Source organism: Chanodichthys erythropterus, chromosome 17 (assembly GCF_024489055.1).
Source record: "Chanodichthys erythropterus isolate Z2021 chromosome 17, ASM2448905v1, whole genome shotgun sequence".
Classification (NCBI taxonomy): Eukaryota; Metazoa; Chordata; class Actinopteri; order Cypriniformes; family Xenocyprididae; genus Chanodichthys; species Chanodichthys erythropterus.
The window spans coordinates 21,820,786-21,835,000 of NC_090237.1; the positions used below are offsets into that span (position 1 = coordinate 21,820,786).

Below are 14,215 nucleotides of genomic sequence, written 5' to 3' on the forward strand. Positions count from 1 at the left end.
TTTGATGTGTACAAAAATGTCTTTAACAGCACATAGTAAAAGGTGTTGTCAGTTAGGGGCCTTTTACACCTTTTACAAAACTGAAAACTTTATATGTGTTTTGTGGGCCTGAAAACAAACTTTTGAAAATGGGTTTCAAGGTGCATGTTTTTGAAAACTATACCATTATCGTCTCTGTGTATTCTACAAATATACAAATTTGTGAAAACTTTGATTTCATGTCTATAGGCGCTAGTTTTTCTTTACAAAATGACATCGCCAACTACTGGCCTGGCATGAATAATACAGTGTGTTTGGTCATTTTAACAGATCCATGTGAATGGGGATCATTTTGATAACATTGTTGTCGGTATGCAAAAAACACAAAAGAAAAACTTTGACATTTTTAGTACACTGTTGCCGTGTAAACGTACCCTTAATCATTGTTAACCCTCTGGGGTGGAAATTTAAATATTGCTGCTTCTTTGGGATGTTATTAAAAATAAATAAATAAATAATTGGTGACTTGATTCGAAAAAGCTATTTCATAAAAAAAAAATAGTCACACTTGTTTTGTTCAGGTCAAAAATGACTGCCATTGGAAATGAATGGGAAATACGCAAAAATATGAAAATATAAACTTGTTTTTTTTTTTTTTTTGCATGTACAAACTACATATCGACAATGCAGAAAAAAAGTGCACAACAATGAAGGGGTGACACTCTAAAATATCAAAAGTGCAAAATAGTCACACCCACAGACACACAAACAACACACTATTATATACACACATGGTGTGGCTGTAACAATATTGGAGGTTGAAATCAGGTTGAATAATTTAATATACTTTCCTGTTCATTTGTGTTACATTTTTGTTGAATTTTGATGTCATGTGTAACAAAATGTCTTTCTATGTGATCAGGTTTGACTGTAGTAAAATAAATGCAAAAACTGACACTTCAAACCAGCTTTTCAAACAAACAAACAAAAATCTAAACCTTTACAAAACGTTGTATTTGAGAATGTTTAAATATATTTAAATCCACAACTTAATAAAAATAAGTATTTATCTCTAAAAATAAGTATTTATGTCTAAAAACAACTAGAGAATTTAGAAGCCTATTTATATAGAGCTATACAAGAATCAAGCGGTTAAACCATGGCACTAAAGATGTTTTTCTTTTTTCTCCAGATGGCACTAATCTGCCTTCAATTGGATTGTAAAGGCGTTGTCTCTATTTTAACATGAAATACTAATTTAAATGAAAAATAATATTAATAGAAATTAGAAAAAAAATGGAGAAATATTTTCTATGGGAATTGTTTATCATAATTACAAAAAATACAAACTAAAAAAGAAAAAAAATATTACTGAGCAAAAATATATTACATTAATTTTAATGAAAATAAAAAAGTTTCAGGTGTTGGGTAACTTTTGACCACAAACAACGCAAGTGTGACCCCCAAATGACAAAACCAGAGGGTAGTTTACACTGTTTACACATTTTAATGAGGAAACAAAAAGACACCATTTATGTGGAATGAGCCCCATATCTCTCTGCTTTCTTATTCTTATAAATATTCTTCTTATATATTTTAGACATATGCGCGCACACACATTCAGACTATTTTTCCTTTGGTTTTGTCCGCCCTTCTATTAAGTTGCGAATGTGCTGAATCTCCTCCTTTCTTTGTTGTGACATTTCCAGATCTCGAAGAGCTCTCCGGAAACAGCCTGCTCCATTACAACCGGCTGAATTACTGTAATCTTTTCAAATATCACAATCCCCTTCCATTAGCCCAACCTACTCTTAAGATACTGTGACAGGAGTGTGTAAATACATCTACAGTCACCACACACAAAGCGACAATAAACATCTATTAGATTAAAAGGGCTAAACAGTTCTGGGTGATTAGAGAGGGGGACAAATAAACAGACATACTTTGAAATGTGCTTAGCTGCTATTTACAAAAAGAAAAAAAAAATCGCAAGACCTACAAAGGGTTTTCACACCTGCGTTCGTTATTTTACTTAATTTCTTTACTGCTAAACTAATTTATAAACACATAGAGGTACAAACAAAGATAAAAAAAAGGTCAAAGTATCTACAGAAGAAAGTAAGATGATACAAGGGTGAGTAAATGGCAGAATTATTATTATTATTTTTTTTTTAACTATAGGTCAGTTCACACTAAGGATGATAACTATAACAAATGATGTAGATCTAAAAATCATTCGAAGTATAAAAGAATAGCAGAGTCCACACCACAACTATAATGGCACAGAGGAACGATACACCAATTAGGCATTACATTATGAGCACCTTCCTAATATTGTGTTGGTCCCCCTTTTGCTGTCAAAAAAGCCCTGACCCGTCGAGGCATGGACTCCACTAGACCCCTGAAGGTGTGCTGTGGTATCTGACACCAAGATGTTAGCAGCAGATCCTTTAAGCCCAGTAAGTTGTGAGGTGGAGCCTCCATGGATCAGATTTGTTTGTTCAGCACATCCCACAGATGCTCGATTGGATTGAGATCTGGGGAATTTGGAGGCCAAGTCAACACCTCAAACTCAATGTTGTGCTCCTCAAACCATTCCTGGACCATTTTGCTTTGTGGCAGGGTGCATTATCCTGCTGAAAGAAGCCACGTCCACCAGGGAATACAGTTTCCATGAAAGGGATGCAACAATGCTTAGGTAGGTAGTCAAAGTAACGTGTCAAAGTAACATCCACATGGATGGCAGGACCCAAGGTTTCCCAGCAGAACATTGCCCAAAGCATCACACTGCCTCCGCTGACTTGCCTTCTTCACATAGTGTGTCCTGGTGCCATGTGTTCCCCAGATAAGTGGCGCACATGCACCCGGCCATCCACATGATGTAAAAGAAAACATGTTTCGTTAGACCAGGCCACCTTCTTGCATTGCTCTGTGGTCCAGTTCTGATGCTCACATGCCCACTGTTGGCGCTTTCGGCGATGGGCGGGGTCAACATGGGCACCCTGACTGGTCTGTGGCTATGCAGCCCCATACGCAACAAACTGTGATGCACTGTGTATTCTGACACCTTTCTATCAGAACCAGCATTAACTTCTTGAGCAGTTTGAGCTACAGTAGCTTGTCTGTTGGATCCGACATCAATGAGCCTTGGCCACCCATGACCCTGTCGCCGGTTCACCACTGTTTCTTCCTTGGACCACTTTTGATAGATACTGACCACAGCAGACCGGGAACACGCGACAAGAGCTGCAGTTTCGGAGATGCTCTGACCCAGTCGTCTAACCATCACAATTTGGCCCTTGTCAAACTCACTCAAATTCTTACACTTGCCCATTTTCCTGCTTCTAACACATCAACTTTGAGGACAAAATATTCACTTGCAGCCTAATATATCCCACATAACGGGTGCCGTGATGAAGAGATAATCAGTGTTATTCACTTCACCTGTCACAGGTCATAATGTTATGCCTGATCGGTGTATTGTTGAAATTACTTTCAGAATGATTTTTTCCAAGCTAATGAATGATAAAAACTTTGACAGCCAATCAGAATCCATTCCACGGTGACCGGGAAGGGACGTGTTCGGTTCATTAAGTTTTGTCGTGGCCACAACATATAAACTCGTGGGAACGTGATAATATGTCGTGGCCACAAGATATTAATTTGTGGGAATGTGATAACTCGTGGCCACGAGATCATATGGTGAGGGAACGATATATTTTTCTCGTGGCCACGAGTTAAATGCATAAACAACCTGCACGACCATGGCAACCTGGAACTATCACAAAAGGATATATATTAGTGGTCGGCATAGATTATATATATTTATATTTTTTTAAATCTAGATTAAAATGGCTCATTTGAATTCTGCCGAAGACATTCAGAATATCCAAGGAGATACCCAAATTGTCCCTGCGTCCCAATGTCCGTACTATCCATCCTAAATAGTATGTGAGATTAAAATAAGTGTGTCCCAAAGCATAGTATGTTGAAAAGAGTATGCCAAAAGTCCCCGGATGGTCTACTATTTCCGGTAGATTTTCGAAGTGTGGATCTGTGCACACTATAAAGGCTAATATTGCCCACAACCTATTGCGCGTTGGACAAGGATTCAGTTCAGAACTACAAACACGAGTAAAGTGTAAAAAACTACAAAACATGGCGAATATGCACGATCGACGCTGAGAGGCTGTTTGAGTGACTAATAATCAGTTCAAACTGATAGAAAATATTTATTTAATGTTATATGTGTTATTTTTCATCTGCAAATACCAATGTGGACTTTTATAAAGATCTGATTGGCCATCTTTATGCATTAATATGAGGAGAGTTCTCCACATAAAAGACTCGCGACTGTAGATCAACCTGCTGCATTTCTCTCCGATACGGTAGGAAATTAGCGAAATGAAATGTGGAGGATGTAAGATGATTGACAGGCCAGTTTTCGGTGACTGGATGCGACAGAGAGCAAAGACACGATTGTATGACGTGATAGTATGTCCCAAAGCTTGTCTGCTCTTTTGCTACACACTCAAAAGTAAGTACTTTTTGTTCACAGAAAGAGTACATACTTTTAGGGCGTAGTATAAGTAGGCGAATTGGGACGCAGCAAATGACTAAAAGTAATCCGCCATTTTGGCTGACAAAGCAGATAAGAGTTAGAAGATTAACCTCGGTGGAGTTAAACTTGAAAAATTTTCCGCGTTTGAAACAACATTGATGCTCATGTTCATTCATGTTTATTTGATGCTATAAACGGACTCATAGTAAGATATGATCGGTTTACGAGCCTCTTGAGCTGAGGCGCTACAGCAATCTGTCACCACCATGGTCACGACATATTAAAGAGCCACAAAACAGTTTTTATTGATTGAAATTCTTAAAAAACTACACAGTTTGAAAGCTGGGACTTTGTTTAATATCATAAGTAACCTGCTCTGTCTTGTCTGTTGACGTGTTGTCAGTGTCCTCTTTGCTCCGTGATGCATTATCACTGTGTGTGGCGTCACAGCGCCACGGCTTGTCGGACAAGGCAACAGTAACTAAGGGGGGCGGGTCTTTGCGAAGGGTCAATTCGGCTAGGTATACATCCTAAAATATCAAGGTGAAAGTCATCATAGCTTGCGTAGTATAGACCCAGCTCCCAACCCAACTTTGAGAATAGATTAACGGCGATATTTTTTTTAAGCGCCCGATAAGAGTCTCACGTTAACGCAGCACGTTAACGCCGATAACGGCCCACCACTAATATATATATAAAATATTCCCTTAAATTAACTCCCTGTAAAATTCCTGTGCGCCTACAGAAATAAAATAAAATCATAAATAAAGCTTTCAAAGGTTATATAAAAATAATGAACAAAATATTCTAAAATAGTAACACATTTTTTAAACTTAAACTCTGAATTAATTTGAATGCTGTCATAGGCACGAGGGGCTACAAGAGAAAACAGATGCTCATTTAAGCTACTGTCGTCAAAAATACAAACATTCTTTATTGGCATGATCGGGCATTTACAGTATTTAACCTACCGAATACAAACTTTCAGTAACAAAGTACAAAATATTAATTAGATAAAGAAATATGGGAAATTAAGGGGAAAATAAAGGAAATAAATGTACAAATGTAATTAATATAAAAATATTAAATAAAAAATAAACGATAAGTGAATGGATTTAAAAGACTTGGATGGGATTAAAATGTACAACGTTTAAACATTTATTGATAAACTTAATTTGAATTCATTCGAATGCATTCGAGCGTGCAATACAATATAATATGCACTATGTTAATATAATAATTTCTTAATTCCATTCTCTTTCTAAATTAAAAATATGTAAGTAATCAATATTCGTGAGTCAGGACTTTAGAATAGCATGATAAAAAAAGAGCATACATGCCTATCATTTTCAGCATGTAAATATGCATTTATATGATCAAAGAACCATTATTAGTCTCATCCTTTTTGTGATAGTTCCAGGTTGCCATGGTCGTGCAGGTTGTTTACACATATAAAAATATATCGTTCCCTCACCATATGATCTCGAGGCCACGACTTTACATCGCGTAAAACAAATCGCGTAGACAAAACTAAATGAACCGGACATGTCCCCTCCCGGTCACCGTACCATTACGCTTTAAAGAGCTTGAGCATTTAAATCAGCAGACAATATAACTGCACCGTGTGCTTATAATAAACAGAGTGATATTGTGTGTTTGTGTGGACACAAATATAGGCTAGTTCTCTGTTCTTGGTGTTAACAGGCCTTAATCCTTTAAGAAACATACATTTATAGATTACAGATCATATAAATATTACTTACTGATTTTTTTCACCTCAGTATTTGCAGCTGTTGGCAAAAATATTCCAGCTAAGCTAAAAATTACTCATGCTTTGAGTCACATACTCTCTATATTTTTAAATTCAACATTTCTCAGCAAATCTGAATTCAAATATTTAACCAGACTCAGTTTCGGTACGCGCCTGCTAAATGAAGCAGGCATGAAAGCACACTAACTCTGCACTGTCACCGCTGTTTGCACCACATCTTGAAGATAGATTCAGAGAGCCGCAAGCCTTCAGGCCAAAAAAAAAAAAAAAAAAGGGGGCGGGAAAAATAGGAGTCATTTTCTCCCTTCGTGAACTGACACTTTTTCCCTCTTCTCTCCTCACAGCGGTAGATTATCTTCCAATGATAGCACAGGCTGGGGCCTCAGCGCGGCAAGGCAGACACTAAATTGGCCTGCCGACACACTCGGCACTTATCATACATGCTAATGGCCCGGCTCGCTGTGGGCAGGCGGCAATCCTGGCTGGGCGGCCGGGGCACACTGAGAGAGAAGGGCGGGAACGGTAACAGAAATGAGAGCGACAACCTCCACACTGCCTGCGGGAGGCAAGGGCACCGCCAGTGAGGACATGAACATAGAATTCACATAATTCGGCTGCAGGCACGCACAGTTATGGTGCGGCATTGCTCTTTACGCGTTAGGGGCAAGGAGGGTATTGACTGAGTACTTGATCACTTAGTAACGGGCGGATAAAGAAAAGGATGTGTTCCTGAATATGATGTGAGGAGACATGGCTTATGCAGTCCATACTGTTCCAAGGTTGGAGAGGTGATGATTCCCAGAGAGAGAGAGAGAGAGCGAGCGACAGAGAATCAAAAAAGGAGAGGGAGATACCATGTGCAGTCATATGTCCATGAGAACTCCCAGAGAGAGGGTTTACATGGGGTCAGGATACAGTCACTTCTTCCATGGTTTCAAACAGCCTCCAGTCTATAAATAACACTTCCTGGGCTGGTACCTAAAAATAGCCATCTATTGAATGCTCCCTCATTTAGCTATGAGTCACAATGGTCCAACATCCCACTTGTCGATTAGTGAGATTGAGTATTTCTTTTTTCTTCTTTCTTTTTTTTAGGGTGTTAACATTTAACATTTTGCACAGTAAGGGTCATTCCCACTATGCAGTGCACTTTCATATCCCCCCATATACATAAATATAAATAAACATATACTTATTATTACAAACTTTTGACCAGTAATCTATATGAAATAAAAAAAAGATATATATAAAAATAATATAATATTCCATATAAAAATATTATATATATATATATATATATATATATATATATATATATATATATATATATATATATATATATATATATATATATATATATAAAATTGAAAAACTATATAAAAATAATAATATAATATGATTGATAAAATAGCATATAAAATATCAAAATCATATTATATTATTGATAATAATACTGTTTTTTATTTTCATGTTGGAAAAAAAAAAAAAAAATATATATATATATATAAATTCATATTAGTTATTTTTATCACAATATAACAATTCTGTGATGAAATTAAAAAGGTGCTGCATAACAAGAATGACCCGTAAAACCCTTTGGTAGAAACAATGTTCATGAAACTATGCTCTATAGCAGTCCAGGATTTCAACCACTTATCCGACCAAGTCGGCTCACGTTCACACAGTATTCCTCATGACAGACAGCACTGGAGGAGATAAAAGTCCCTGGAATGCCTGATAAATTGCAGAATGTTTGGAATGGAACTTCAGAAAAAAGCTCCCACACAGACTTAACAGGATATTATGGCTCTGAATGTGCTGTTCGAAAGGCATGGAAAATAGTCAAAACAACCATTAGGGTCGGTCTATTAATAGTGATTCTCTTCTCTATCTTTGTAATCTGGAACTAGTTGTGCTGTGCTATCGTTTAATTATTTTCACTGATAAAATAACCAAGACATAATATGTGTTTGGCTCCCTAAATGATTTACCTCTAAAGTGGACTTACATTTCAAATGAATATCTACAGAGAGAGTTCATTGCAAGGTAATCTCCATCCATCTCAACCCCTTCGTGTGGGATCTAACCTGCCTGCTGGATGCTGCGTTCCTGTCTCCAAGCCTGTGGATCAAGGAAATGTCTTCTGAATGTTTAATGCCTGGCTATATTTCCAGGCCAGATATCAAATGAGCTGATCAGGAAGCCTGGAGTCTGTAGAGACCTTCACCGGTCCAGCTTTCCAGATCCTGGAACCATTTAGGGTCATTTATGGATATCCAGGGCCCTGGCAGCTCGAGAGTGGCCTTACTGGGTCAACAGAGCCTCTCTATAAACAGCTACTGAGCCTGGCTCATTCTCTGCTCCACAGCCTAGGGTCGAGGGTCACAGATGGTGCCTCTGAAGATGGCGGCTCACCAAGCAGGCAGTCGACGTACAAAGCTGGCATTTCCACAAGCAGAGGGAGATCATTACGGCCGCTGTACAAAATATTCATGATAATAACAATATTACCATGGTCGAATTAGCAAGTCAAATATGCACACAAGCCTGCTAGCAGACGAGGCTTCAGAGACCACTTTGATCTTGTTGGCAAAAGCAACTTGATGATGGCAATTGAAATCAGTAAGAAGAGCAAAAGGAAGGACGGGTTTCTGCCCAACACGCCTTGACCTTTTTCTTGTTTTTTTAAAGCCTTTCCGTTCCCAGCGTATCATCTGAGAAATGATCTGAACTGAGAGACCATGACAAAGCTGTCATTTTAAGTAAATGTTTTCCCTTCGCCACATTTATCTTTTTCTTAAACCTTCGTGACTGCTATTAGCTATGCAAGTAATTCTCCAATGGCCCAATTTAAGCCAGCCAGTCGATCAACAACGAGGTTCCTGCTATGAGACGCTGGGGGAAAACGTGTTAAAAAAAAGAAAATAAAATTCAGGCTTTCTCTAGACGCTCGTTGGATAATGAGAACATTTGATGCAATATCATATAAAAATCAATGGAGAGACAGGGGAGAGGCTGGTCACACTGTGTTGTCATGTTTAGAATGGAATACTGGGATATATTATGTCATTAGCAGGGTTTGGGAAGCTACTTTGAAACTGTAATTAACACTACTACTGTTTAAAGTAGTTAAATTAAGTTTGAACAAGCTATTTTGCAATACAATCTCATATAATCACACCAATAAAATTGAGCATCAACATTAAGGCCCTACGATTTCCTTGATGGAGAAAATGTGGATGGAATTGCGGAATCCAGTATAATTCTGCGTTATACAATTAACTGTATAAAGCAGAATGTCACAGAATTTGACACATTTTTGAAGAATAAATAAAAAGTAGGTCAGTACACTTAAATCAAATCATGATATAAACTAGTGTCTGTGAATATTAAACCACAAAAAGACTATTTACATATGAATCCTGCATGTTCTCTGTGTCTCTGTGTGAATAAATGCCGCAGTGTGTGGTTTCATTTTCGACATACTGAGGCACGCGTGATGCTCGCGGTGTTTTCAGCCTCTGCCGCCTCACTATACGAGGACATGAATGTATGAACTTCATCTCCAGAACCGCTTTGAGAGTCACTTTGTGAGCATTTTACCGTTTCATTTGAGGAAAAACTATTGTCATATCATAAACACACAGAAACTCAAAGGTCTTCATGGCAACCCGTCAAAATAAAAGTTCGGTTTAACTTTGGAAATTGTGACAGAAATATATTACTGTTGTACAGTAGAATTTAGCTTCATCTCAATGCAATAATAATAATACTAAAATTAATGATAATAAATTATTATTAAAACATTTTAAGGAATAATCACAATTTTTCCTCCATGTTTGAAGCTCTGTTGTGCAGCACTTTGACAAAAAAACTTTGTTTAATTACATATGATTAAAAGATAAATGAAATTCATTTGATTGTCAGAAAATTTTAAATACACAGAATTTCTGAAAAAAATAAAATAAAATAATAATAAAAATAAATTTTAACAGAAATTAATTTTGTTGTTTTTATGAATTCAATTATTTAGACATGCATTTTGATTATAAAAATTTAGTTATGTTTTCTGGAATACAGAAAACAGAATTCAGTAAAAATAAAATGGAATTCAAGGAAAAAAAAAAAAAAAAAAAAAAACTTATTTCATAGGGTCCCAAAAATGTAATTTTTGTTAAACTTTTAATAAATTGTTGTTGAACCGTTTCATGGAGAAAAAAAAAAAAAAAAAAAAAAAAAGATCCAATAACGAACCAATGTAGTTAAATTTACCTAGTTAACGCCCCAACACTGGCCATCAATGCCACAAATCAGTCCTCAGTTTGATCACATGGAAAACTCCAGGAGGCTCATGGCTCTCAGTGATTTGTAAGTATAAGTAATTGAACTTTACTGACAGCGCTGACCTTCATTAAAAATCCGGCTAACTGGCTGTCATGTAGAATGACACCAGGGTTGTCCTCATTTGGTGATTCGTTGCGAACACTGCAAGCTGCATCTGTGGCTCGCCTGGAGAAGCCTCAAGGTCAGGAACCATGTCCCTCTGCTGTCTTTCATTCTCAAAAGCTTGGCAAGACATGGGGAAATCTAATACGAACCATAGCAGCAAACATAAAATCATGGGACAGGGCATCAGGTGCCAACATGCAAGAAGCACCCAGGCTTTGATTTTTAAATCTTCTTTCAATCTTTTGCACCACACACTTTTAACAAGCCCCCAGAATGACTGCCAGATCCTTTCCCAGTCTTCCCTGGCTGAGGGAATTGCGACGGGGGAAAAGAGACAGGCCTTTACTCCCAGCCTGGCAGACAGGGATCCAAGACACAATTTCATGGTTTGTGGCCGGTGCACACCAGTGACTCTTCATCCCCTTGAAAGCAGGCTGGTCGGGGATAGGGATGACACCCCCCACCCAAACGCGCACGCACCCAGCAGCCCTGTCACCCTCACTGTACGCTGCCCATTACAGGCACCCATTCTGCTTCCAGGATCAAATATTAATCCCGGCCCCTGAATTGAAAAATTGCAAAGAGGTGAAACCAACTCACCATTTTATTATTGATTTCGTGAAAATGAATCTCGCAGACCTTTTCCACCACATCCTCGTTCTCGAAAGTTACAAAGCCGAATCCTGTGAAGGAGACGAGGATGGGAGAAGGGGAAGAGAGAAAACAGGGGAAGAAAGGAAGGAGGGGAGAAAAAAAAAACAGCTCATGATTGAAGTGAACCAACACAGAAGCAGTTAAATGAACAGGAAAAAAGCAACAAATATCTGTTGATTGCTATTATCGTATGGAGCAGGCATAAATGAGCCATTGAATCGTGCAGCAATCTTCGTTTTATCTGGTCCTAATGCCATGCAAATTATGTATCTAGTACAGAGCAGGAACTCTTTTGCTGTTAAAATGATGAAGTCCTGGGCACTATTAAAATAGCTTTGAGTCTGCTCCTCAGAGATGGAGGAAGCTCAAAGCTGTTTTAATGGGATTTGTAGAGCCAGCCGGCATCTGAATTCCATTACCAAATATTTGATGTTTCTTTGCGAGTTTTTCAATACGTGACACACTATTTTTCCCCATTCCTAAGTGCTTCTACTGAGGATCCATTTTCACCTCACAGAGCACAACAGAGCCACATCATCCATAAGGAACGGGGAACATCCTGTGATTAACAATAAAAAAAAAAAATAAAAAAAAATTATATATATATATATATATATATATATATATATATATATATATATATATATATATATATATATATATATATATATATATATATATAGATAGATAGATAGATAGATAGATAGATAGCTAAAACCCATTGAGATTAAATCTCAAACTAGACCTGGATGTTTTGCAACACACAATCACACATGCACAAATATAGACGCAAACAGGGGGCAAGAAACAATCTGAAACATGTGTGGGGGACTAGCAGCACTAATCAGTTTTAGTCTTGAATGTTAATCAGCTGACATAACATACACCCAGTAGACACTCACCGTTTTCATGACAAATTTATGAAATGTCGTAATGTAATCATTAAGTAAAAAAAAAAAAAAGAAAAAAAGATCCGTACAGCTTGAATACATTTGAGTGAACACATCCTGACTATAATCTTCTTCTTTTTTTAAATGCTGTTTTGTATATTTTATTTTATTTTGTATAATGGTACTAATAATGAGAATCAATTTTCAAAAATAATAAAGCAGTTTTGTTAATATATTTTAATAATGACAAAACAACAATAAATATAACAAATTTAGTGCTGTCAAAAATAGCGCTTTAACGCACAAGATAATTTTTTTCAGTTTATTGCAATGAAGGCAGCATCCGTTTTATCCGTTATAATTTTGCTAGATTTACATTATATGATCACTCTCTTATTCACGCAAATGCTTTTAAACTATTCAAGCGCCAAAAGACAAACAAGAACGTGCTGTCTGTGAATGTCGTGTCTCACACACGACTCGTGTACACAGCAACACGCGCCAGTATTGAGTTCTCTTTCGCGTTGGAACAAACAATAACACCCAGAATTATGCCAAAATTCCTGTTTTGTCCAGTATCCTCATAAGAGCCGTATTAAATAAATAGTTAAATAACGCCTTATATGAACTTAGAGTTGTGAGAAAATGAGATATGCGTCATGTTCGGCGGCGACAGCTCTTAAAGTCACAGCAGCCTAATAAACCAGTTGTTGTGATGTCTGTCATTAATGTTATCAAAGAACAAAATGTTACAGAGAAAATTGTAGTTTTAATAAGAATTAAGCTATATTTAATTTATAGTTTATGCAGTGAAGACTGTTAAGTGTTTGATAACTTTATTCCATTTCTATACATTTCCTACCTGTTAGACAGGTAAGGCGACAGGTAAATATGACTTTTGTTATAATGGGTTTATGTGAAGATTTTAAGTTCACTTAAATTAAAAGCTTAAATTAAAACCTAATAAAATGTTGAAATCGATTATCAGTTATACTGTAATGTTGAATGTCTATAATCAATGTTTTTTTTTTTTTTTTTTTTATAATTTTCATAGAGACTTCAGTACCAGTATTAGTATGAGTGACACTGGACTTAATTTATGAAAAGATGCCATTAAACAAATATTTAAAATAAACTAAGTTGTTTCTAAATTCATTTGGAGAGTATTACAATTATTACAATATAAAAAGATTAAAATCTGTAAATGTTTTTAATCACAATTAATTACAAAAAAAAGTGTGATTAATTAGTTAATTTTTTTAATCGATTTGCAGCACTAATCAGATATTTAATATTTAAAATAGAAATTAATAGATGCTCATAGATGTGTATTCAAGTCTATGTATGAGTTGATATTTTATTTATTTATTTTTTTTTTTTTAAGTATTTTTAAAATACCTATGACAACTGTAACTAGATAGCAGAGAATTTATTTCTTCATATCAAGGCCAAAAAAACTAAACTTTATTTTGTTATGGAGAATAAAAATATTATTATATATATATAAAAAAATATCATAAATGTCATTTGAAGTTGTGGGGGATCATGCCTCTTCACACAAACACACTCACACTTAGTCTGCTGCGTTCTACAAGCCTTCCAGTAACAGCAACAAGAGCAAAGATAGAGCACTTGCCCTGCTGCTTTTAGACAAGGCTTTTGGCTTTTAAGAAAGTGAGAGATAAGTCCCGGGGTCAACAGGTCAAAGGGGTTGACAGCAAACCCAAAACAGGAAGCTGTGGAGCCCCTCTCAACACTGACCGTGATAAGAGCAGATGAAGAGGCGGGAGGGATGATAAGAGGGCATGGGATAAACAAGCCGGTGCCCTCTGGTCCAGCGCCGCGTGACCTCTCAGTTATTATACGTACAATTTGTTTTGTTTGGGGAAGAAAACACCAGCTGAATTATCT

The 14,215-nt window shown here is 36.7% G+C and overlaps 1 protein-coding gene across 10 annotated transcripts in view; it reads right to left on the reverse strand.

The window, feature by feature from the left end:
- Positions 1-14,215, reverse strand: part of msi2b (musashi RNA-binding protein 2b) — a 288,248-nt gene that overhangs the window by 69,311 nt on the left and 204,722 nt on the right. For all 10 annotated transcript variants that reach the window (XM_067364757.1, XM_067364759.1, XM_067364755.1 and 7 more), the window contains exon 8: positions 11,361-11,443. In XM_067364757.1, coding sequence (XP_067220858.1) covers positions 11,361-11,443 — 83 coding nt within the window. The remainder of the gene's footprint in view (positions 1-11,360; positions 11,444-14,215) is intronic.